This window comes from Hypomesus nipponensis, chromosome 26 (genome assembly GCF_054491055.1).
Source record: "Hypomesus nipponensis isolate SF chromosome 26, ASM5449105v1, whole genome shotgun sequence".
In the NCBI taxonomy this organism is placed as follows: Eukaryota; Metazoa; Chordata; class Actinopteri; order Osmeriformes; family Osmeridae; genus Hypomesus; species Hypomesus nipponensis.
Genome location: NC_140386.1, coordinates 8,039,580 through 8,061,522, shown reverse-complemented (window position 1 = coordinate 8,061,522; position 21,943 = coordinate 8,039,580). Strand labels below are relative to the sequence as shown.

The following is a 21,943-nucleotide window of genomic DNA, read 5'->3' as shown; positions in this document are numbered from 1 at the left end:
TTGGGACTTAAATTAAAATCTCAGCATGGTGGTCCAAACCGGCACTCTGTTTGACTGGTGGTTGGTTGATATGATGCGTGGAAAAACAGGTGTTCAGAAGTGAGATCAGACTTAATCAGAGCCATAGGCCTACACTGCTGAGTTTGTTTTTTTGTTTTTATCATGAGATGTGTCGCAGGGCTAGTCGGTATAATAATGGTATGTGATACAAGTCCAGACAAAGCAAGTTACTGATTTTATTAACTACCAACACGTTTTAAAATCCGTCTCCTTTACTGGTGGCTTTGCAAAACATGTCATTCTTTTTCATTAGCTAAAGGTTTAAGTTGGAAGCTGAAGGATATGTATGATAGGCAAGCAAGTCAATTGAATAAAATATTAGTTGTCATTACTTTAGAGAACGTGACTCGTATGCGTTAATTTAACCTGCACTGACTCTGACCAGTCATCATTCATTTCCTTGATTCTTTATGAGAATCCCACATAATAAAAAAAGTCACCTGACTTCAGACGCCATTTTGTCAACCATTTCCTAGACCGATTCACTGCACTGGCAGTGTCCATGGTCTTTGCACGGCTCAGGACGCCCTATCTGGCCTCGCCTTCTTCTGGCTGGGATTAGTAAACAGTTGCGGATCCCGCAAAGACAATACCCAGGTGAATGACAGACTGTCTTGCGGGCCGGTCAGCACCACAATACTTTTGCTAGGCGCTCGGTCCCGCAGGACAGCAGCGACAATTAGTGACAGCCTGCGATGGCTTTGAAGATCGTCAAAGGGAGCATCGATCGGATGTTCGATAAAAACCTTCAAGATTTAGTACGTGGCATTAGGAATCACAAGGAAGATGAGGTAAGACGATAACCTATAAATAAAAATGTAGATGTGCCATTGCCTTTGTCAAAATGAAAGCAGTGTATGTTCTACGTAGCACCACAAACTCGCAAGGAGCAACACAGGGATAATAATTTAATGAATAACTAGTAGGCTACTAGCTAGCTTGTAGCTCACGCTAGCTAGCTGTCCTGACAGCGTTAGAGCTAATCGGTTAGACCAAACCAGACCTGGCCGGGGTGTGCAGTGAACGTTATCAAATAGCTTGCTCTCGTAGTAATGGAGATTAATACAGCAAGCTTGCATCTGCGACACTGTAAACTAGTTACGAACGGCCTGAATTGCAGGAACATGTCTTTCCTAGTAGTAGCCCTAGTTAGCAAGTACTAGTACCCCAAACTCTTGTCTCATTCATTGCTGTTGTTAGCGCCAGCTAAGCCGAATAGCTAGCAAGGCCTCGCTTCAAATCTACAGTAGGCTAGTTGTTCTGAGCGAGCCTGACTATGTCTGTAGCTAGCTATCGTCCTTAATCCGGGAGTCTCGTTGACATTTGTTCTAATACCCTACTACTCCAGGCTAATGTAGCCGGTCATGACATACGATAATTTAGTAATAAAGCAGCTGTTGTCATATTCAGTCCGGTGTGCAAGCGGTGTTAACTTAGAGACAAGCCTGGCATGCTACCTACTGAGATAGCTAGGGACAGTGTGTCAGTGACGCTGCCGTGCCAGTCGACTTGGTACCTGTTCGTTTCTTCCTGGGTGTGTGGCAGATATAGTCTAAATTTGATATAGGATGTGCAGTCTGTTCTCAGTAGAAGGGGGTTATCAAAGCTTCAAGGCTAGGTAGCTTCGTATTTTATATTTTTTTCAAGGAAAAGGTGATTTAGATGCCTGCTTGTGACATCGGCGCAATCGCTGTCTGAACTATCCTAGTTCATTCACATGTACAGTCTTAGTTACAGGTCTTATTTGACGATTATTAATACGTTACATCACGTCATTACATTAACGTTATATTGATGATCGTAATCATCCACATCTTCAGGCTGTTCCAAGCATGTCTTTGCTTGTCTGCCTTTATGTCAGTTTGCAGAACTGAACCTGTGAAGTACATCTCATCCTAAAGCATTATGTCACCTTCGTGGAGAAGACTCAAAGCTTTACTCATAACGGAATCAGTATTTCCATGGGGAAAGCTATGTTCCTGTAGGGGGCAGTGTTGAGGGAACATTGAGCATGAAAGCATCAACTTGTGTTTTACCTTTTGGGAATGCCAGTATACACTTAGGGGCCATTTATGCAGCTTGTTTAAGGTTGATTTCTTCAACAGAGCTGTGGTCACTGGTCAGCATGTCTAGGTACATTTTAAAAGTATGATCATTTGAGACAGTTCGACTCTAAACACCCACGATCTTTTGATTCAGGTTAGCCTATGGACGGGTTCATTGTGTGCGTAACACAACACACCTGGCGAACTGGATAAGGTGTTGGTTACCTTGCCAACCGCTGACAGCTTGCTGAAATATTAATCAGAGTGTTTGTCTGCACCCATTTGCTCTCTATTTGCTTTTCACGTTCAGGCTATGTTTGCTGACGGGATCTGAAGTCTTCAGCACCAGACCTGGGCTAGTCCAAGCGGGCTCTTTCTGTCTGTCTTGTAAATCAATGGGGGTCAAGCAAACCACACTCCGTGTCATTTAGCCTGCAAGTCATGACCTCTCGGATCAGCGAAGATTTCGTTAGCGTGAGGCCGTTGTGTCGACAGGAACATTAGGCGATTGTCTCTGTCTGAGGCGGCCATTGTGGCTCCTTCACCTTCCCCTCAGCCTGCAGCTCTGGCAGTGTGCTCTTGGCCTCGGCTCCTGGACAACTATCCCAGTTGTTTCAGATGGCCTGACTGTGTTGTGAAAAAAAAACACAGTGTGGGTCTGATGATCCAGTGTCTCCCCCTGTCTGCTCTCCAGCCTGGCCTCTCTTAGCTGCAGCCTAATGTGCAGAATGCAAGCCCTCCTCCACCCCTCCCCTCCCCTCGTGTCACTGTGCTGTCTCATGACTGCAGACACATGACCAGCACACTTGTGCTACAGAGCTGTGTGTCTGTGCCCTCAAAAGGTTCACCCGTGTTTTACTGATTGGTCTGTTGGAGTGAAAGACACTGTCATGCTGTACCTTTTGATAAGATCTCGCCTCTTATGCATTTTTAAACCCATTTCCTGATACAGGTCTATGCCATCTTGAAAGTCGGCCTATGTTGAGAGATTGGTTGGATCGTGTTTTTAAAAGGGAAAAACCCTGAATTAGCCATCCAAAGCAGACCAGTCCCAGCTGTGTGCCGCCGTCATGTGCTGTGGATACAGCGTGTCTGACGGGTGGTGTGCTCTCTCTCGTCTCCCCTCAGGCCAAATACATCTCCACCTGCATCGACGAGATCAAACAGGAGCTCAAGCAGGATAACATCGCCGTCAAGGCCAACGCCGTCTGCAAGCTCACCTACGTAAGTCCTGCCCAGCTCTCTCTCTCTCTCTCTCTCTCTCTCTCTCTCTCTCTCTCTCTCTCTGTCTCTGTCTCTCTCTGTCTCTCTCTCTCTCTCCTCTCTTATTTCCTCCCTTCCTTTCTCCCTCCCTCCCTCCATCCCTCCCTCTCTCTCTCTCTTTCTCCCTCCCTGGACTGTAAACTCATTCAAATAAGGCTCTTCTGAAAAGAAAACCCTCACAGGTCTTCTATATATAGATCCGGCCTGTTGTGAACTGCGGTGAGCAGTGGCTGCACTCAGTATGAGAGGCTGGGAGCTGGTGCTTTGGGTCCGTGGGTTGTGGTTCCACAGGGACCGTCCACACAGGCAGATCTGACACTGGCTGTCTCTCCCCATGTTCCTCAACAGTTGCAGATGCTTGGCTATGACGTCAGCTGGGCCGCATTCAACATCGTTGAAGTCATGAGCTCGTCCAAGTTCACCTACAAGGTGAGAACAGGGTGAATGAGAAAGACCATTCGGTCTGTGTGGATGTTATTTACGTCTGTTTGTCAGAGTTCCTCTTTTTTATTTCCCTTGGCTGAAGTCTAAAGGTCTTTAAACTAGTTTCTCTTCCCTACAGAGGATTGGCTACCTCGCTGCTTCTCAGTGCTTTCATGAGAGCACTGATGTCATCATGCTGACGACCAATCAGATTCGAAAGGCAAGAAACGTCTCTCTCCCCGTTGGCCTTCCTGTCTTGATGGTTTAAGTCGAGCTCTGACCTTTATATCTCTCTGTCTCTCTCTCTTTCTCTGCCTCTCTCTCTGTCTCTCTCTCTGTCTGTCTCTCTCTTTCTCTGTCTCTCTCTCTCAGGATCTGAGCAGTCCTAACCAGTACGACACGGGCGTGGCTCTCACTGGCCTGTCCTGTTTTGTGACCCCTGACCTTGCCCGGGATCTGGCCAACGACATCATGACCCTGGTGAGGGACTCTGACTGTCCCCGCGGTCCTCGTCAACTTCTGTCCCCATCACCACCTCCCGCCCCTCACCACCCCCTCTGTGCTTGTCCTGCAGATGTCCCACACCAAGCCCTACATCAGGAAGAAGGCGGTTCTGATCATGTACAAGGTGTTCCTGAAGTACCCCGAGTCCCTGCGGCCGGCCTTCCCCAGGTTGAAGGAGAAGCTGGAGGATCCAGACCCAGGTGAGACCCCCCACCAGCCCCCCCACCAGCCCCCACACCAGCCCCCCCACCAGCCCCCCCACCAGCCTCCACACCAGCCTCTGCCACAGCCCCCACACCAGCCTCCACACCAGCCCCCACACCAGCCTCCACACCAGCCTCTGCCACAGCCCCCACACCAGCCCCCACACCAGCCTCTGCCACAGCCCCCACACCAGCCTCCACACCAGCCTCCACACCAGCCCCCACACCAGCCCCCACACCAGCCTCTGCCACAGCCCCCACACCAGTCCCCATCCACAACATGCAGTCCTGTCCAGTCCTAACCACCAGCTCTGCTATGGTCTGCTTCCTGTCTACTGGGGACTCTGCAGGTGTGCAGTCGGCCGCCGTGAACGTCATCTGCGAGTTGGCCAGAAGGAACCCAAAGAACTACCTGTCCCTGGCCCCGCTGTTCTTCAAGCTCATGACCTCCTCCACCAACAACTGGGTGCTCATCAAGATCATCAAACTGGTGAGTGTGGCTCCCGCCGCGCATGCAAGGATGGGAAGGTGCCGAATGGGGACATGGTGAAAACGCGTGCGTGTGTTTTGTGTGACAGTTTGGCGCCCTCACTCCTCTGGAGCCCCGTCTGGGGAAGAAGCTGATCGAGCCGCTGACCAACCTCATCCACAGGTGAGGCACTGTGGTGGAGACGGTTCTCTGTTCTCATGTCCTTTCCTCCTCTCTTCACTGTTTGTGGGGGGGGGGGGGAATATGTAAAAAGGTTGAAAAAATATATTTTTTTAATGTTTTTTTTTCTTTTTTTTTGTTAGAAAAATGGTATGAAAAATATTTTCTACAAAATATTTTGCAGACATATTTTTCATTGACAACGGGACATTGTTAATTTTGAGCCGTCTGGTCAAACACAGACCATCCCTTCACCCACTTAATGACTATCATCAAACTATACATTCCTGACCCAAGATGACATGCTGTGTATGCATCTTCTACAGGAAATGAACAAACAATGAAAACAATGAATTCCTGACTTCCAGTCTGTGCTCTCTCTTTCTTCTTCTCTTCCTCCTACAGCACATCGGCCATGTCTCTGCTGTATGAATGTGTCAACACGGTGATAGCAGGTCAGTACGCGCCGGCTCAACCCACGATGCCCTTATATGAACGGCTGAATGCACGGGTTGCCAGGTTCGTCGCCAGGATCTGACTTAACCCCCTTCCTGTTGTTTTGCAGTGTTGATATCTTTGTCCTCTGGGATGCCCAATCACAGTGCTAGTATTCAGGTAGGTCTCAACAGGCGTTTGTGTCGCCTGGCTCGGTGTTAACCCTTTCCCTTCCAGTTTAAGAGCGATGCATGTCATTTTTATCGAGTCATAAGTCTGCCCAAACAACTTTTTCTTTTTCAGTAGATGAGCACCGGCAGGTCAGATAGGCTCGTGAAATGAACAAATGTCAATGTGGGTTAGAATGTAGGACTTCATCAAACCCTTTACCGCTAGTTTACATGTCTCGTATGTTTATTCAAGGCAATTAACAGCAACTGTTTCCGAATGAAAAGCCTGGAGCTGGTTTGGAAGAATTTACATAAAATGATAAAATGTCCTCCCTCTCTCTCCCTCTCTCTGTCTATCTCTCTCACCCCTCCTGCCTCTCTACTTTTCCACCCCCCTCTCTCTGTCTATCTCTCTCCCTCTCTCTGTCTATCTCTCCTTCACCCCTCCTGCCTCTCTACTTTTCCACCCCCCTCTCTCTGTCTATCTCTCTCCCTCTCTCTGTCTATCTCTCCTTCACCCCTCCTGCCTCTCTACTTTTCCACCCCCCTCTCTCTGTCTCTCTCTCTCTCCCTCTCTCTGTCTATCTCTCCTTCACCCCTCCTGCCTCTCTACTTTTCCACCCCCCTCTCTCTGTCTCTCTCCCTCTCTCTGTCTATCTCTCCTTCACCCCTCCTGCCTCTCTACTTTTCCACCCCCCTCTCTCTGTCTATCTCTCTCCCTCTCTCTGTCTATCTCTCCTTCACCCCTCCTGCCTCTCTACTTTTCCACCCCCCTCTCTCTATCTCTCTCCCTCTCTCTGTCTATCTCTCTTTCACCCCTCCTGCCTCTCTACTTTTCCACCCCCCTCTCTCTATCTCTCTCCCTCTCTCTGTCTATCTCTCTCACCCCTCATGCCTCTCTACTTTTCCACCCCCCTCTCTCTATCTCTCTCCCTCTCTCTGTCTATCTCTCTCACCCCTCATGCCTCTCTACTTTTCCATCTCTCTCTCTCTCTCTCTCTCTCTCTCCCTCTCTCTCTCTCCCCCTCTCTCTCTCTCCCCCTCTCTCTCTCTCTCTCTTCCCCCTCTCTCTCTCTCTCTCTCTCTCTTCCCCTCTCTCTCTCTCTCTCTCTCTCTCTCTCTTCCCCCTCTCTCTCTCTCTCTCTCTCTCTCTCTCTCTCTCTTCCCCCTCTCTCTCTCTCTCTCTCTCTTCCCCCCTCTCTCTCTCTCTCTCTCTCTCTCTCTCTCTCTCTCTCTCTCTCTCTCTCTCTCTCTCTCTCAGCTCTGTGTACAGAAACTGCGGATCCTGATCGAAGACTCGGACCAGAACTGTGAGCCTTCTGTCAATGCCTGCAGTGTGTCATTCTCTCATTGTCTGCGTGTTTGGGACTAGCCTACTTGTCCACCCCTGTAGCATACAACAACTTAGACCCCAAACTGGATAACTCGAAATTCTCTCCACGGTGGCCTCCCAATTAGGTGGCCGTTTGGAACGCCTCTCTACACGTAAGTCACTGGCGTGACCAGTGACCGAGGAGGTAGGCTGCATTTGAGCACTTGCGCTCCACGAACACGCCGTTTTGGTCCACGACAAACTACTCAAAAACGAGTGCGTTCCCGTAGCAGGTTGTCATGGGTTCGAGTTATCTCTCCCCCCCCCCTGTGCTTAGACAGTGCTGTGTAGGTACATTGTAGACATGGGCTGCCATGTTTTTTATTGATTTTTTTTCCCCTTGCGTTGGATGTTTTCGAATGACACATACCCACAGGGAAACGCCATCAGGGGGTGGTTCACACGTGAATAAATAAAGCCCTTGATTAAGGGAGGGGTGGAGGGGGGGGATTGCGTAACATATCTCTGCACCTGCTGAGGTGTTTGCTGTCCCTGAAAGCACAAAGCAGTGTGTGTAGCCGGCCTGGCCCAAACCTCAGCTTCCATTAGTGCCTCCTAGCCTCAGTCACAAAGCTTCCCTCCACACGCACACACACACACACACACACACACACCACCCCGCCCAGACCAAAGCTCAGATGAAACCCAGCCTGGCCTCGCAGTGTATCTGCAGTGCCCCCCCCCCCCCCCCCCAAGGTCCCTTTGACCTCTCATATCGATCCCTGAAGCTGAGCCACTGTAGTCCCACGCCCCACCACCAGCAGCACCACCAGCGCAGGGTCCCATCCCACCGGCCGGTGTTCACTGTTCCCAGCCGAGCTCAAGGGCTCTTCAGCATCAGATGGTGGTGGTGGAGAAAAAACGAATCGTCCCATGTGTGTATGTCGTCCTGTGTGTGTGTGTGTGTGTGTGTTCCTCCCCATTGTTCGGTGTTTGTCTGTGTGTTTTCCTTTTCCTTACAAGCTTTCATTTGTAGTGATGTGTATTCTTATTTTTTGGGTGTGTATTAGAGGGGTAGTAGTTATCGAGGGCGACGGTAGTGACAGGTTATTGCTAGCAGGTCATCGTGCACTTGACACAGGAGGATATCACAAATGAATACGGCCTAGTTTGATCATAGTCTAGGTCACTAAATATAGTGAAAATATATTAAAAAAAATATATATAGTTGTGTGTAGCATTTATACCTAGGTTATGGCTTGATTATAAGATGGAGGTAGCGAAGTGTAGCGCCAGAAAAGATCCTAGCTTTCTGTCAGTGTATCCGATATGGTAGCTAGAACTGAGCAGTCTCCACAGTAGAGCGTAAGGGGCAGGTCAGCTCAGCCGGGGTCAGGAGAAGGGAGCCCTGCCCAAGCCTCTGAGCATGTCGTCTCTCCTCCAGTGAAGTACCTGGGCCTGCTCGCCATGTCCAAGATCCTCAAGACCCACCCCAAGTCCGTGCAGTCCCACAAGGACCTCATCCTCCAGTGTCTGGACGACAAGGACGAGTCCATCCGCCTCCGGGCCCTGGACCTGCTCTACGGCATGGTGCGTCCACCCGCTTGGGGCTGCGCCGCGCCAAAGCCCATCGCTTCCCCGCTGGGGGTGGTGAGGCTTCTCCAGCCTCCCTTCTCCAGGCTCGGAGATCTAAGTGCGCGCGTGTCTGTGTGTTGTCTCGTCCCCCAGGTCTCCAAGAAGAACCTGATGGAGATCGTGAAGAAGCTGATGCTGCACGTGGACAAGGCGGAGGGCACCACCTACAGGGACGAGTTGCTCACCAAGATCATCGACATCTGCTGCCAGAGCAACTACCAGTACATCACCAACTTCGAATGGTCCGTATCCGGTCGCGCCCCGCTCCGCCACCCCGCCCGCCCGCCATGAGAAGGGGTCCGGAGTCGCGAGTTCACTCGGAAGATCTACCACCGCCCAGTCTCACTCTGTGTGTCCGTGTGTGTGTCCGTGTGTCTCCCAGGTACATCAGCATCCTGGTGGAGCTGACCCGTCTGGAGGGCACCAGACACGGCCACCTGATCGCCTCGCAGATGCTGGACGTGGCCATCCGCGTCAAGGCCATCCGGGCGTTCGCCGTGGCCCAGATGGCCATGCTGCTGGACAACGCACACCTGCTGACCGGCAACACGCAGCGCAACGGCATCTGCGAGGTGCTGTACGCCGCCGCCTGGATCTGCGGAGAGTTCTCCGAGTACGTTCCCCTCGCCACGCTCACGTGTGCACACAGATATCGTTTACACCCATACACGTGTATGAACACACAAACATGGGATCGAGCCAACCATCCATGCCCCGCCCCCCAGGCACTTGGAGAACCCGCTGCAGACGCTGGAGGCCATGATGCGGCCAAAGGTGGCCACCCTGCCGGGCCACATCCAGGCCGTGTACGTCCAGAACGCCGCCAAGCTGTTTGCCACCGTGCTGCGGGGCCAGGAGGGCGCGCCGGACAGCACGGCGGCCCAGGAGACCAGCCAGCTGCTGGTGGAAAGGCTGCCTCTGTTCGTCCAGAGCGCCAACCTGGAGGTCCAGGAGAGGGTGAGTCGTCACCGCCAGGCGGCCTGGACCGTCAGCGCTGCCAGAGGGCCCGGATGCACTCGAGTGTTCCTGGATTGACATTGTCCCCTCCTCTCCGTTTTTCCTCCTCCTCTCCTCCTTCTCCCCCCTCTTTCCTCCCCCCTCCTTCCTCCCCCCCTCTCCTCCTCTCCTCTTCCTCTCCCCTCTGTCATCCTCTTCCCCCCCCGCTCCTCCATCCATGTCTCTTCTCCTCCCCCCTCTTCTCCTCCTCCTCCCCCCTCTTCTCCTCCTCCTCCCCCCTCTCCTCCTCCATGTCTCTTCTCCTCCTCCCCCCCCCCCAGGCCTCGTGTATCCTGCAGCTGGTGAAGTACATCCAGAAGCTCCAGCAGAAGGACGTGGAGGTGTCTGAGGAGGTCACGGCTCTGTTTGCCGGGGAGCTCAACCCCGTGGCCCCCAAGGCCCAGAAGAAAGTGCCTGTTCCCGAAGGGTCAGTAGGATTCCCTCCACCACCCCCTCCACCTCCACACCTCCCCAGTAGCCAGACGAGACGTTGTCACGCGATGGAACTTTATCATGTCTTGTCGACCTTCGATTTGTCAAACGTTATTTAGGATCTGACTTGGTTTAGTCTGATCTAATTTAGATGAGTCACGTCGAACGGTATTTCATTGGGATGGGGAAAAACATTTATGGTAAAAGATTGAACTGGGTGGAACTTTGGGGTGGAACGTTCTAGAGGTCACTGTTCTCTCTGTGTCGCCCAGCCTGGACCTGGATGCCTGGATCAACGAGCCTCCGTCTGAGAGTGAGTCTGAGGACGAGAAGCCCAAGGCGGTGTTCTCCAGGGAGGAGCCCAGGCACACCCGCCCTCGCCACACAGAGGTGGACGAGAAGGAGCTGGCCAAGGTTAGCGGAACCCTCCAGAACCCCCGGACACACCCGTCCTAGCCTGGACTACGGAGCTGCTAGAAAATAGAGAAATAATCTAGGGGTCTAGTCATGAGATCTTGAACCTGTTGAAAGCGTGTGTGTGTGGTCGTGTTGGGGTTGACCCTGCTGTGTTTTTACCCCCTCCTCAGCGGAGAGAAGTCCGGAAGCAGGAGCAGGCCAACAATCCCTTCTACATCAAGGCCTCTCCGTCCTCTCAGAAGGTAACCTTGGCAACCCGCCTCTCTCACCTCCAACTCCACCACGCACCCACGGCCATGCCTACGGTTGTGGCTCGAACGTTGCAGTGTTTATATGGTCGGTCTCTCTCTCTCTCTCTCTCTCTCTCTCTCTCTCTCTCTGTCTCTCTCTCTCTACAGGTGTACCAGGAAGCCCCTGGCGTGGAGCACATCCCTGTGGTTCAGATTGACCTCAGTGTGCCTCTCAAAGTCCCAGGTCAGTACCCCCCCTCTCCCCTCCGCAGCGCCCACACAACCTCCCTCCCTCTCTCCCCTTCCTCCCTCCCTCTTTACCTCCACATTCCGCCCTCTCACCCCCCCCCCTCTACCCCCCCCCCAGGCCTGCCCATGTCGGACCAGTACGTGAAGCTGGAGGAGGAGCGGCGGCAGAAGGACCGGGCGGACAAGAAGAAGAAGGACAAGAAGAAGAGGAGGGAGAAGAAGGGGGGCCGGCGGAGGCAGGACTCTGGGCCCGAGAGTGAGGAGGACATCACCCCCGCCCAGCAGGTGGACATCGTTACTGAGGAGATGCCGGAGGTAAGGGGCCGAGCCAATCCCCCCGCCCGGGGCTCTATTGAACAGGGACTACAGCGTGTGTGTGTGTATATGGATGAAAATCCAACGCGGTGATGAAGATGTCGATGTGCTCGTCTGCCTTCTCTCCCCCGTGTCAGAATGCCTTACCCAGTGACGACGACGACAAGGACCCCAACGACCCCCATAAGGCCTTGGACATTGACCTGGACAAGTAAGACCGACCCCTGAAAGATTGGAACCCCTCTGGGATTGTGTGTGTGTGTGTGTGTGAGTGTGAGTGTGTGTGTGTGTGTGTGTGTGTGTGTGTGTGTGTCGAATGTCATACCGAGTTAGGAGGGAAGCATGTTATGTAGCCATGCCTGACATCCAGCCAGACGGCAGCTAGCCACTCCCCCTGGATCCAGAGATGGAGGCTGGGGTTCCCCCTATCCCTCCGCCCCTCACTCACTCCCTCTCCCTGTGCTCTGCTCTCTGCTTCTCTCCCCCCTCTCTCTCATGCACACACACACACACACACACCTCTCTGTTGATCTATGTGGTGGCAGCCTGGTGGCAGCTAAAGGGAGCAGGTGAGTACCCCAACCTGGGGAGAGCCCCTCCCTTCAGGGACGGCCCCAGACTCATCTGCAGTGCACTTCTGTCTGGCTCTCCCTCCCTGTACCTTTCTCCTTCTGTCTCTCTGTCTCTCTCTCTTTCTCTCTCTATCTCTGTCTCTCTTTCTTGATCAATGTCTCTGTATCTCTCTTTCTCTCTCGATGTCTCTGTCTCTTTCTCTCCCTCTCCCTCTCTCTCGATGTCTCTGTATCTCTCTCTCGATGTCTCTCTCCCTCGTATCTTCCTTCCCTACACTAACATGACTCCCTCTCTCTTTGGCAATGCTGTGCCTGGTCCTCTCTCTCTCCGTGTGGGCATGCCATGACGTAGCACACTAAACCTCGTTTCGACGGACTGAAAACCTTTCTCTAGCCTCTCCCGCCTAACCGTGACATGTTGCACATCCCCCAAAATGCTCCCTTCAGAATATCAGCATTTCTTCCCTTATCGACCAGTAAGCCTCTGACCTTCGCTCTCTTGATCTAACTATCTCTCTCTCTACCTGTCTCTCTCTCTGTCTCTCTCTACCTGTCTCTCTCTAACTGTCTCTCTCTATCGCTCTCTCTATCGCTCTCTAACTGTCTCTCTATCTACCTGTCTCTCTAACTGTCTCTCTCTATCTCTCTCTGTCTCTCTCTCTACCTGTCTCTCTCTATCTCTCTGTCTCTGTCTCTCTACCTGTCTCTCTCTATCTCTCTCTCTCTCACTGTCTCTCTCACTGTCTCTCTCTATCTCTATCTCTTTCTCTCTGTCTCTCTGTCTCTAACTGTCTCTCTCTCTCTCTCTAACTGTCTCTCTCTATCTCTCTCTCTCTAACTGTCTCTCTCTCTGTCTCTAACTGTCTCTCTCTATCTCTCTTTAACTGTCTCTCTATCTCTCTCTCTCTCTCTCTCTCTAACTGTCTCTCTATCTCTCTCTCTCTGTCTCTAACTGTCTCTCTCTCTCTCTCTGTCTCTCTCTCTCTCTGTCTGTAACTGTCTCTCTGTCTATCTCTCTCTCTAACTGTCTCTCTCTCTCTCTGTGTCTGTAACTGTCTCTCTCTCTCTGTCTGTAACTGTCTCTCTCTCTCTCTCAGTCTGTAACTGTCTCTCTTTCTATCTCTCTCTCTAACTGTCTCTCTCTCTGTCTGTAACTGTCTCTCTCTCTCTAACTGTCTCTCTCTCTCTGTCTCTAACTGTCTCTCTCTCTCTCTTTAACTGTCTCTCTCTCTCTCTTTAACTGTCTCTCTCTCTGTCTCTAACTGTCTCTCTCTCTCTCTCTCTCTCTCTCTCTCTCTCTCTCTCTCTCTCTCTCTCTCTCTCTCTCTCTCTCTCTCTCTCTCTCTTTAACTGTCTCTCTCTCTTTAACTGTCTCTCTCTCTTTCTGTCTCTAACTGTCTCTCTCAAAGGCTCCACCCTAAGCACCGCTGATTATCTGCACGTCCTTAGCTCTCCTTAGCTCTCGCCTTAGGCCTCTGAGGAGTGTTGCTGATGTTCTGAAGTCTTCGGGATGAACCTGCAGTCCTCCAGGTCTCGCTAGCTTCTCCTAGCTGCCCCGACTCTTTCCCCCTATCCCCTCCCTCTAACCCTCCCCTCCCTGTAGCTCCTAACAGTACAGCGCCAGCCAGCAGAGGGCTGTAGTAGACCACGGTACGGAAAGATCCGGAGAACTCTCGGGTCACTGTGGGTCTGGAGATGTTCCGGGGTGTTCTATGAGCTGGTTGGTTGTCTGCTCGCCGGTGCACTTTGCCCTGCCTGAGGAATGGCTTCGATCAGTACTCTGGTTTGCCGAAGCACAATGCACTTGGTTCCGTGGCTGTGTCTCAATACTTCGGCCTAGATTTCTCCCCCCCCCCCCCCAATTAGTCTAAAGTAACAGCATGGAGTCCGATCTCTGCCGGATTAGCAGACGTCTCACGCAACAACAAAAAAACAACGCAACGGAGCTGGATGAGACTATTGAGACACAGCCATTGGTTCCGGTCTGAGCACCATCCCAGGTTCGGTCGAGGGGGGTTTATAAGTGTGTGTGTGTGTGTGTCCCAGGCCCCTGGCGGACAGCGAGAAGCTTCCGGTCAGGACGCACCGTCCCTCCGAGCTCCTGAAGAACCCTGTGGCCGACAGGGAGGTGGAGGCCGCCCCGGCCCAGCCCAAGAAGAAGAGCGTCAAGGAGAAGAAGGAGAAGAAGAGAGACAAGGACAGGAAGGTGAGGGCTCGCGGCCTCCAGGCCTCCACAGACGCACTCTCGGAATCGCCCGCGCGCCGTTTTCGTGCGTTCGTGGGACTCGCCGACGGGCTCCCTCGACTCTTCTTCTGTGGTTCTGCTGCGTGACCATTCGCTGACAGTGGGGGGGGCGGGGTGTTTTTCTGTGCTTCAGAAGGGCAAGGAAGAGAAGAAGAAGAAGAAACACAAACAGGAAGGAGGAGAGGAGGACCTTCTGGAAGTTCAGGCGGAGGAGCCCGTCCAATCGGCAGAGACCAATGAGGTGGCGGCCCTCCCCGCCTCCACCCCTGCAGAGGTATGACGTCACTGGGGGAGGGGCTTAGGGAGGATGTGCCTACGACACTTCCTGGTAGAGACATGGCAGCAGAGTTCTCAAGAGCTCGACACAGAGCTGTGATTGTGATCATTTGTTCCAAAGCTTAGTTGTACGTTAAGACGACATTTCAGGCACAATTTCAGGCACACACAAACTGTTTCGTTTTGACATTTGCCCCTACATTTTCATTGCTTTTTCCAAGCCCCCTCTCTCTACATTTTACAGCAGTAATAATTCAATCAAGTATCAGTTTCCTTCGAAAAACTGTTTTGGTCTCTCTAAAATACTTGATTTATTCATGAAAGGTTTAAATGTCTGTAGAATCTTCATGAATATAGCTCAAATGTTGAACCTGTAACCCTTCACCCCCCCCCCCCCCCCCCCCTCCCTGTTCTAGGCTTCGGATCTGGATTTCTGGCTCTCAAATGCACCAGTGCCCTCTAACTCCCAGGTTGAGTCTCCCCCTCCTCTCTGTCTCTGGGTCTCTCATGTCTCGATCTCGCTCTCTCTTCTCCTCCATGTTTGTGTTTTCACGGCGCTGCTCAATGCATGGTTTCTGCTCAGCACAAGTGTGTGTGTGTGTGTGTGTGTCTCTCTCCATCAACTCTAACCTCATCTCTCCCCGACGCCACCGTCCAAGTCTTCACAGACCACCTTGCTCGCCCCTCTCTCGCTGTGCCTCTCTCCTCGTCTGCGCGCTGCTTCCAGTCTCTGTGTCCCTCTGGGCTCACGTGTCGCCCCCCCCCCCCCCCCCCCCCCCCCCCGGGTCTCTCTGCTGGGGGAAGGTCACAGTTGTTGTTGTGGGTGATGTTGTCCAGGCCAAGAGACTCCACATTCTCTGGAATCTTGCCGCCGGTTCCTGTAGTTCCAGTCCAACCGCCGTTGTCATTGTTGCATGTGCTCTGTGTGTGTGTGTGTGTGTGTGTGTGTGTGTGTGTGTGTGTGTCGAGTGTGACCCACATACTCCTCTTGTGTCACCTCGCTGAATGTGTGTGACCTGGTGTATGTGACTGCAGGCTGTCTCTCTGGTTAAGCAGCTGTCCAGAGCAAGTATGTGTGTATGTATATGTGTGTGTGTGTGTGCGGCACAAAAGGGCGGGGTGACACCAATGTTGACCTGCCCAGCTCCTATCCCCTGAATCACTGTAAGGGGAAGATTGTTTTTGTTTTCATGCCACTTGTCGTAGGGGTTCAGTATGTTCCCATCGCATGACGTATCTGCCCCAGGCAAACGCTGTGTCTGTTCCTGAAACATGACCTTTCACATCTTGTTCCAACGTGTCTTGCTGAAGGGTATTGGAAGCAGTGAGCTACTGTATGACAGCACAGACAACTTTGAACTAAGTGACTAACAAAACTCACTACTGCTAGGTATAGAGCCAGTTACTACATTGTTTGTGTTCTGTCTTCTGACCTGTGTGTGTGTGTGTGTGTGTTCAGGAGGCAGCAGTAACTGCCGCTGCCTCGGCCCCTGCCTCGGCCCCTGAGGCAGTTTCTGGAGCGACTCCAGACTCGGAGGCAGATGAACCCAAAGACACTGAGCCAGAGGAGACGGTGAGTCACCACTGATGATGTCATCATTACGAGACAAATACCTCGGCTTGGCTGAGGACGCTGGTTCACAGTGACACTACAGGTGGATGCCATCTTGGATCCGAATGAATTCGTTATTTGAAATGTTAAAAATATTTGTAATTGGTTAAATACCACCAAAAAAAATGCAGGTTGCCCAAGGCCGTCGGCCGTACGTTTGTGTAAAGCCCCTCATGTCTGTTCCCCCCTCCCCCCAATCCAGAAGTCCTCCAAGCACAAGAAAAAGAAGCAGAAGAAGGAGAAGGAGGACAAAGACAAGAAGAAGAAGAAGAAACACCACCACCGTCACCACGGCGACGACGGCGGAGGAGACGAGTCGGTGCAGAACGGGACTGTGGAGGAGGAGGAGGAGGAGCCACTGCCAGTGAGTGACAAGCCCCTCCCCCCCCCTGCATTGCCGCTCCGTACCAGCGCCCTCGTGGCCAGTAGCTAGGCCCGGGTTCAGTCACCTGATCTGCATATTGAGTGACTGCTCTCAGCTGATTGGACGCATCCTCTTCTCGTTTCAGCCCATGTCCAACTACAGCCTGCTGGCCGAGAACGCCTACATCAAAGTGGTGAGTGTGACATCCTGCCCTGGGCTGCCCGGTGAGGCCGGCCGCCAGCTGCAACCAGAACCAGGAAGAGCCTGACTCTCGCTGTCCGATATGTGCTGCTTAGGATGGCGGTTGTAGCGCCGTGTAAAGCAAAATAAGGAGAGTTGCTGTGTTTTAGTGTACGTACCTCTCCATTGTCCCTCTCTCTGTCTCTCTCTAAAGATGATGGAGGATGCTGATCAGGTACTGTCCCTCGTACTAGAACGGACACTGTGTTCTCGGTTTGAGAACCTTTGCTAGATGTGCTCCTCGGAATGTCCCTTGGCTTATCCTGTCAGATAACCAAACTAGAACAGGAACGTCTGGTATTAAATGTGATGGTCGGACGTAGTTAAGCCAGGGACACTTTCTGAGTGTGACTGCCTTTTTTTTTTCTTTCTTTTTTTTTTTTTTTTCGATGTCCAATCAACGCTTCTTGTGCTCTTTTGAGGACTGTGCCTTGTGATTGAGGTTGGGGCGTGGGTGTTGGAGTGGACTTGCTGTGGCTCTGCGTTCTGAGAGATTTGGCGAGGGTCTGTCGGGTTGCCATAGTGACCCGGTCCACCCCTCCCCCCCCCCCCCCCCCCCCCAGGTGTGTGACATCCAGGGTAACCTCCAGGACGGCAGTCAGGTAGTGGTGTCGGTCATCTTCGAGAACAAGTGCGACAGCTTCCTCAAGTCCATGGAGTTCAACGTGCTGGATTCCCTCAACTCCAAACTGCAGCGGCCAGAGGGGGCGGGGCCACACGACAGCCTGGTAGTGCCCTTCCAGCTGCCCCCCGGTCAGTACCCCCCCCACACACACACACACACACACACACACACACACACCCTGACGGCACTCACCTCCAGTCTCGTTCCGCAGGGGTGTCAAACGAGGCGCGCTTCGTGTTCACCATGCAGAGCATCGTCATGCCTCAGAAGCTGAAGGGAACTCTCACCTTCATCGTCAAGGTTTGTGTCGAGCAACAGCCCTGTCAATGTCTCTGTCTGTGTCCTCAAGCTGTTTTCTTTGTCAAAAAGAACAGGTTTGGGTTTCAGAAATAATAATAATAATAATTAAAAACGAGAGAATTTCAAATACGCCAAAGCCTCTCTTAGTCTTTGCGTTGTCGTTTTCCCACAGAATGAGGACTCCTCGACTCACGAAAAACTGGACTTCAAACTGCACTTTACCTGTACTTCATACCTGATCACCACACCCTGCTACAGGTCAGCCCCCCCCTGATCACCACACCCTGCTACAGGTCAGCCCCCCCCTGATCACCACACCCTGCTACAGGTCAGCCCCCCCCTGATCACCACACCCTGCTACAGGTCAGCCCCCCCCTGATCACCACACCCTGCTACAGGTCAGCCCCCCCCTGATCACCACACCCTGCTACAGGTCAGCCCCCCCCTGATCACCACACCCTGCTACAGGTCAGCCCCCCCCTGATCACCACACCCTGCTACAGGTCAGCCCCCCTGATCACCACACCCTGCTACAGGTCAGCCCCCCCCTGATCACCACACCCTGCTACAGGTCAGGCCCCCCCCCCCCCCCCCCCTGTACATGAAGACAGATAGGGAAGATGTATTTATGTCCCATAAACATGAAACACGACACATCTGAATGTTGAGGTTCTAATGTTGTTGTTTGGCCTGCTGTTTTCTGATTGGCTGGACGTTTCCAGCGACGCGTACGCGAAGCTCCTGGAGTCGGGGGACCTGAAGTCGAGCTCGGTCCGCCTGGAGGGCATCAGCATGCCTTTCCACCACCTCCTGGCCCGGATCTGCTTCCACCACCACTTCTCTGGTACGTATCCCTCCGCCTCTTCGTTCGCCGTGAAGACGCCTGGGGCTGCTCGTGGGGGGGTCTCTGGTCGAGGTGGAGAGTAAGGTCACGTGGGGAGGCTTTCGAGATTGTGCCATGCTGATTTTGGTTGTGTCCCTTCCTTTGTGGATGGGGACAGTCGTGGAGCGGATCGACTCGTGCGCCTCCATGTACAGCAGGTCCATCCAGGGGCATCACGTGTGTCTTCTGGTCAAGACTGTGAGTAATGCGCCCCGACACACACACACAAACACACACACACACACACTGCTAAGAGCCACAGAGAAAGATGGACGACCTATTCCAGAACCGTGTGTCCTTCCCCATCTCAAACGTTCTAACCTCCGCCCCCCCTGCGTTCCCCCCTCTGTCCACCAGGCCGACCAGACGGTTTCCATCGACGCCAAATGCGACGAGCCGTCGCTGCTCGGGAACGTTCTGGATGAGATCAAGCAGACATTTTCTCAGTGCTGATTTGTGTTTGACAGTTTGCCTGTGCACCCCTCTCCCCCTCCCCCTCGCTTGCTCATCCCCCAACCCCCACCACCTCCATCTGAAAACCCCACACAGATATAATCATGTTACACTGCGGCTAGCACACCCAGTCTCGCCCTATTTATTTGTCCTGAATGTTCGACCCCTCTCTGTCTTTCACCCTGTTCCCCCCCCCCCCCCTCTCTCAGATCTCCTCCTGCAGTTGTCTTACTGTCTCTTCACACTCACTTCCTGTCTGCCCTCTCCCCCCCCCCTCCCCCATCCACTTCTCACCTTGTTTGCCCTTCGACCTCTGAAACGCCGATGTCATCCTTGATGTTTCTTCCTGGGAACCTTCACCCCTCCTCTTGGTCAGTCTGTGATGATCATGACATGTAACTCTGACAACTGGACTTTTTTGTTTGTTTTTTTTTCTCGTTGGTGATGTTGAATTGTGTTTTTACTGTTTTCGCGTTGTTTTGATTCGTTGCTGTTCTGTTAGTTTCTGATGTCCACCTGCGCCTTTTACTCCTGTGTGTGTGTGTGTGTGTGTGTGTGTGTGTGCCGTCCTGTGTGTTTAGCCCTGTTAGAGTGTGACCAGTTCCCAGTCAGACCGGCCTTCGGCTGGAAACATGCTGACTCTAAACTCCTGACTAGCTGCCTGGACGAAGGTGACAGCTATCCGCAGGATCAGCACAGAGAGACACAGTGTACATCTGCTCAAACTTCATATTAGGCTATTTTTGCGCAGTGCTTTTCTGTTCGGCCAATCATGAGGAACGCGCGCCACCTTTTTCTTTAGAGTAGTACCCGTTCCATGTTCCTCCTGTGCTCCAGTAAGAGACCACTCCCTGGAACATATCAATCCTCAGATTAATCTGACATGCCTGAGCTAGTGTTGTTCTGAGAGTATATTTATTCGGGAGAGTCGAGGTTCACTTACTCAGACCAAGTTGCATAGCAGCCTTACAGACTTGCACCTCGCATACAGTTCTGGAAGAAAACAAATTGAGACCACTACACCTTTTTCTTATAATTAAAATTTTTAAAAAAAGTTGAGAAGGACAATTCTGAGTGAGAAACGGAAGGGTAAAAGGCCATTGCGCCGTAACCTCTCTCTCTCTCCCTTCCTCTCTCTTTCTCCCTCTCTCTCTCTCCCTATCTCTCTTTCTCCCTCTCTCTTTCTCCCTCCCTCTCTCTCTCTCTTTCTCCCTCTTTCTCTCTCCCTCTCTCTCCATTTTACCCTACTGTTCCTCACTCAAAATTGTCCTTCTCAACTTTTTGGAGATTAAAGAAAAGGGTGCAGTGGTCTCTCAATTTTTCCCAGAGCTGTATAATCACACCTACGAAAATTGGGATCCCTACGGTGTCAGTTCCTTATAAAAGATGTTGATAGAGATGGTGTAGGCCTAGTCGTTTTTGGAATGGTTTTATTTGACTCAGTTATTGTACTGCTTAGTTGCAGTGTTGTGTTGTGTCTCACTGCCTTGGGCACTGCCACAATATATCTGAAGTGACTAACAAGAATAAAGTGGAATAAAATATTACTGCTTTGTGGGCCTGCCTCTGTTTCTCTTTATTGAGAAGGCTGGCGATCGCTTACGGGAGCAGAGTTAGACCCTCTCGCTCACTGTTGCTTAGCTTCTGACCAGGTAGTGTGCATATCAAACGGTTAAAGATCTCTGTTGCTACGGGGTACAGTAGCTATTGGAAACGGACAAGGTTGTATGACGTCTTTATACTTGGCCAGGCCAGTGGGTGCTAGGTTGTGTCTGTTTTCCTCTCAAGCAGTATTCGTCGAGGTGACTAGTTGTCTCCTCCTACTCGTCCTGAGAAAGCATCCACTCCCGTCAGTCGTCCTGAGCAAGCGTCCACTCTTGTCAGTCACAGAAGTGCGTGAAATCATCCGAACCTCTTGCGCCTGTGCCACTCTGACTATCCCTCTGTACACGTCTCTGGTATACAGACTTAGATTCCAGTGTTATATCCTTTCAGAACTGCCTTGCCATTTCCTCGTGCATTGAGAGCATTGTAGACAAGAACTCTCATTTTAAATGGATTCCTTTCATGACTTGCTCATTGGGCACATGTTGTCTCAGTCTGGTCCAGCACGACTCAAAAGTAGCAAGTTATAAATAGTTTTGTTTGTATCCCAATTAACCCTCCATTATGGTTTCTTGAACGTAGATGATGATGGTGTCGTTTGCCTGAGTGGTCAGCTTAGCCTAGATTGTTTTTCTGTTCTGTAATAAACTTTAAATATGGATTGATGTCAAGAATATCGACAAATCCAGAAAATATTCTTCCTGTTCCTGAACATTCTTTGACTGATGTGAATTAAAGAGAATGACACCGAAAGAGACGCTTGTAATCATAAATTGTACTAATTATTAACATTTATTGTGCAAAGTATTTAATTAAAATTTGTATCTTGCATGAGTAGGAATGTATTCTTTTTTACTTTTCATTTATTCCCAGGTCATACACAGGATTCCATAACGTTCCTTTTGATTGTCTTTTATATTTTTTTTATGAAGTAAAAGTTGACTTCATTATTCCACAGGTTCGATAGGATTGTATTTTATCTGTTTAAGTTCATACAATACAACAATATCTTAAAATGAATGTTCTAAATTATTCTACATTAGGAATTGAGGTTCTGTTTGGTACCATAACAACATGTATAGGACTTGATGTGCGAAAGGTCATGCGATACAGTTCAGAGAAGCAACCCACTTTGTCTTAACTCTTTTCTCTGGTGAATTGTAGTGATATCTTGCTGAGTTTGGCTTGTGAAATTCAAATTCTCATTGCTCTTTTTGGAAGTCCCTTTCAATACATTCATTCCCCACTCTCAAGCTGTAAGATGTAATATACAGATTTGAAGGGACTACGCGGCAGACGCATTGAGCTGTTTGCTATTAACGTTCCGTTTACAAAAAGTGAAGTCTACCCAAATCGAAATGAAGGCTAAGCTGCTGTAGTCTCCTTGTGTTAAGGTGAAACAATAAACTCCCACGTTAAGGATTTCGTTG

General features: G+C 51.4%; 1 protein-coding gene across 7 annotated transcripts; it reads left to right on the top strand.

The window, feature by feature from the left end:
* Positions 1–521: 521 nt before the first annotated feature.
* ap3d1 (adaptor related protein complex 3 subunit delta 1) lies at positions 522–21,935 on the top strand. 7 transcript variants are annotated; one of them, XR_014750741.1, is made up of 36 exons: positions 522–851; positions 3,234–3,329; positions 3,717–3,797; positions 3,931–4,011; positions 4,164–4,271; positions 4,366–4,495; positions 4,849–4,988; positions 5,077–5,150; positions 5,553–5,602; positions 5,713–5,762; positions 7,014–7,062; positions 8,509–8,654; positions 8,793–8,941; positions 9,082–9,312; positions 9,425–9,656; positions 9,977–10,122; positions 10,400–10,541; positions 10,715–10,786; positions 10,943–11,018; positions 11,142–11,338; positions 11,476–11,549; positions 11,884–11,907; positions 13,957–14,116; positions 14,289–14,429; positions 14,848–14,901; positions 15,891–16,004; positions 16,246–16,407; positions 16,553–16,600; positions 16,802–16,822; positions 17,211–17,400; positions 17,484–17,572; positions 17,745–17,830; positions 18,295–18,416; positions 18,574–18,653; positions 18,813–19,279; positions 19,490–21,935. XR_014750741.1 is itself a non-coding variant. In XM_084692458.1 (35 exons), exons 1-35 carry the CDS (start codon positions 756–758, stop codon positions 18,906–18,908), a joined length of 3,804 nt encoding a protein of 1,267 aa, XP_084548584.1. In that variant the 5' UTR covers positions 522–755; the 3' UTR covers positions 18,909–21,935. The 7 variants fall into 7 exon arrangements, 6 of the variants coding, with proteins under 6 accessions (XP_084548584.1, XP_084548583.1, XP_084548586.1 ...); XM_084692458.1 differs by having other exon boundaries at positions 14,292–14,429; positions 18,813–21,935; XM_084692457.1 differs by having other exon boundaries at positions 18,813–21,935.
* The last annotated feature ends 8 nt before the right edge of the window (positions 21,936–21,943 follow it).

Excerpts from the sequence above, each read along its gene's own strand:
- ap3d1 (XM_084692457.1), top strand. The coding sequence starts at position 756 with ATGGCTTTGAAGATCGTCAAAGGGAGCATCGATCGGATGTTCGATAAA. Across the intron at positions 3,798-3,930 it reads CGTCCAAGTTCACCTACAAG|AGGATTGGCTACCTCGCTGC; the intron begins GTGAGAACAGGG and ends TCTTCCCTACAG. Across the intron at positions 14,430-14,847 it reads CCGCCTCCACCCCTGCAGAG|GCTTCGGATCTGGATTTCTG; the intron begins GTATGACGTCAC and ends TCCCTGTTCTAG.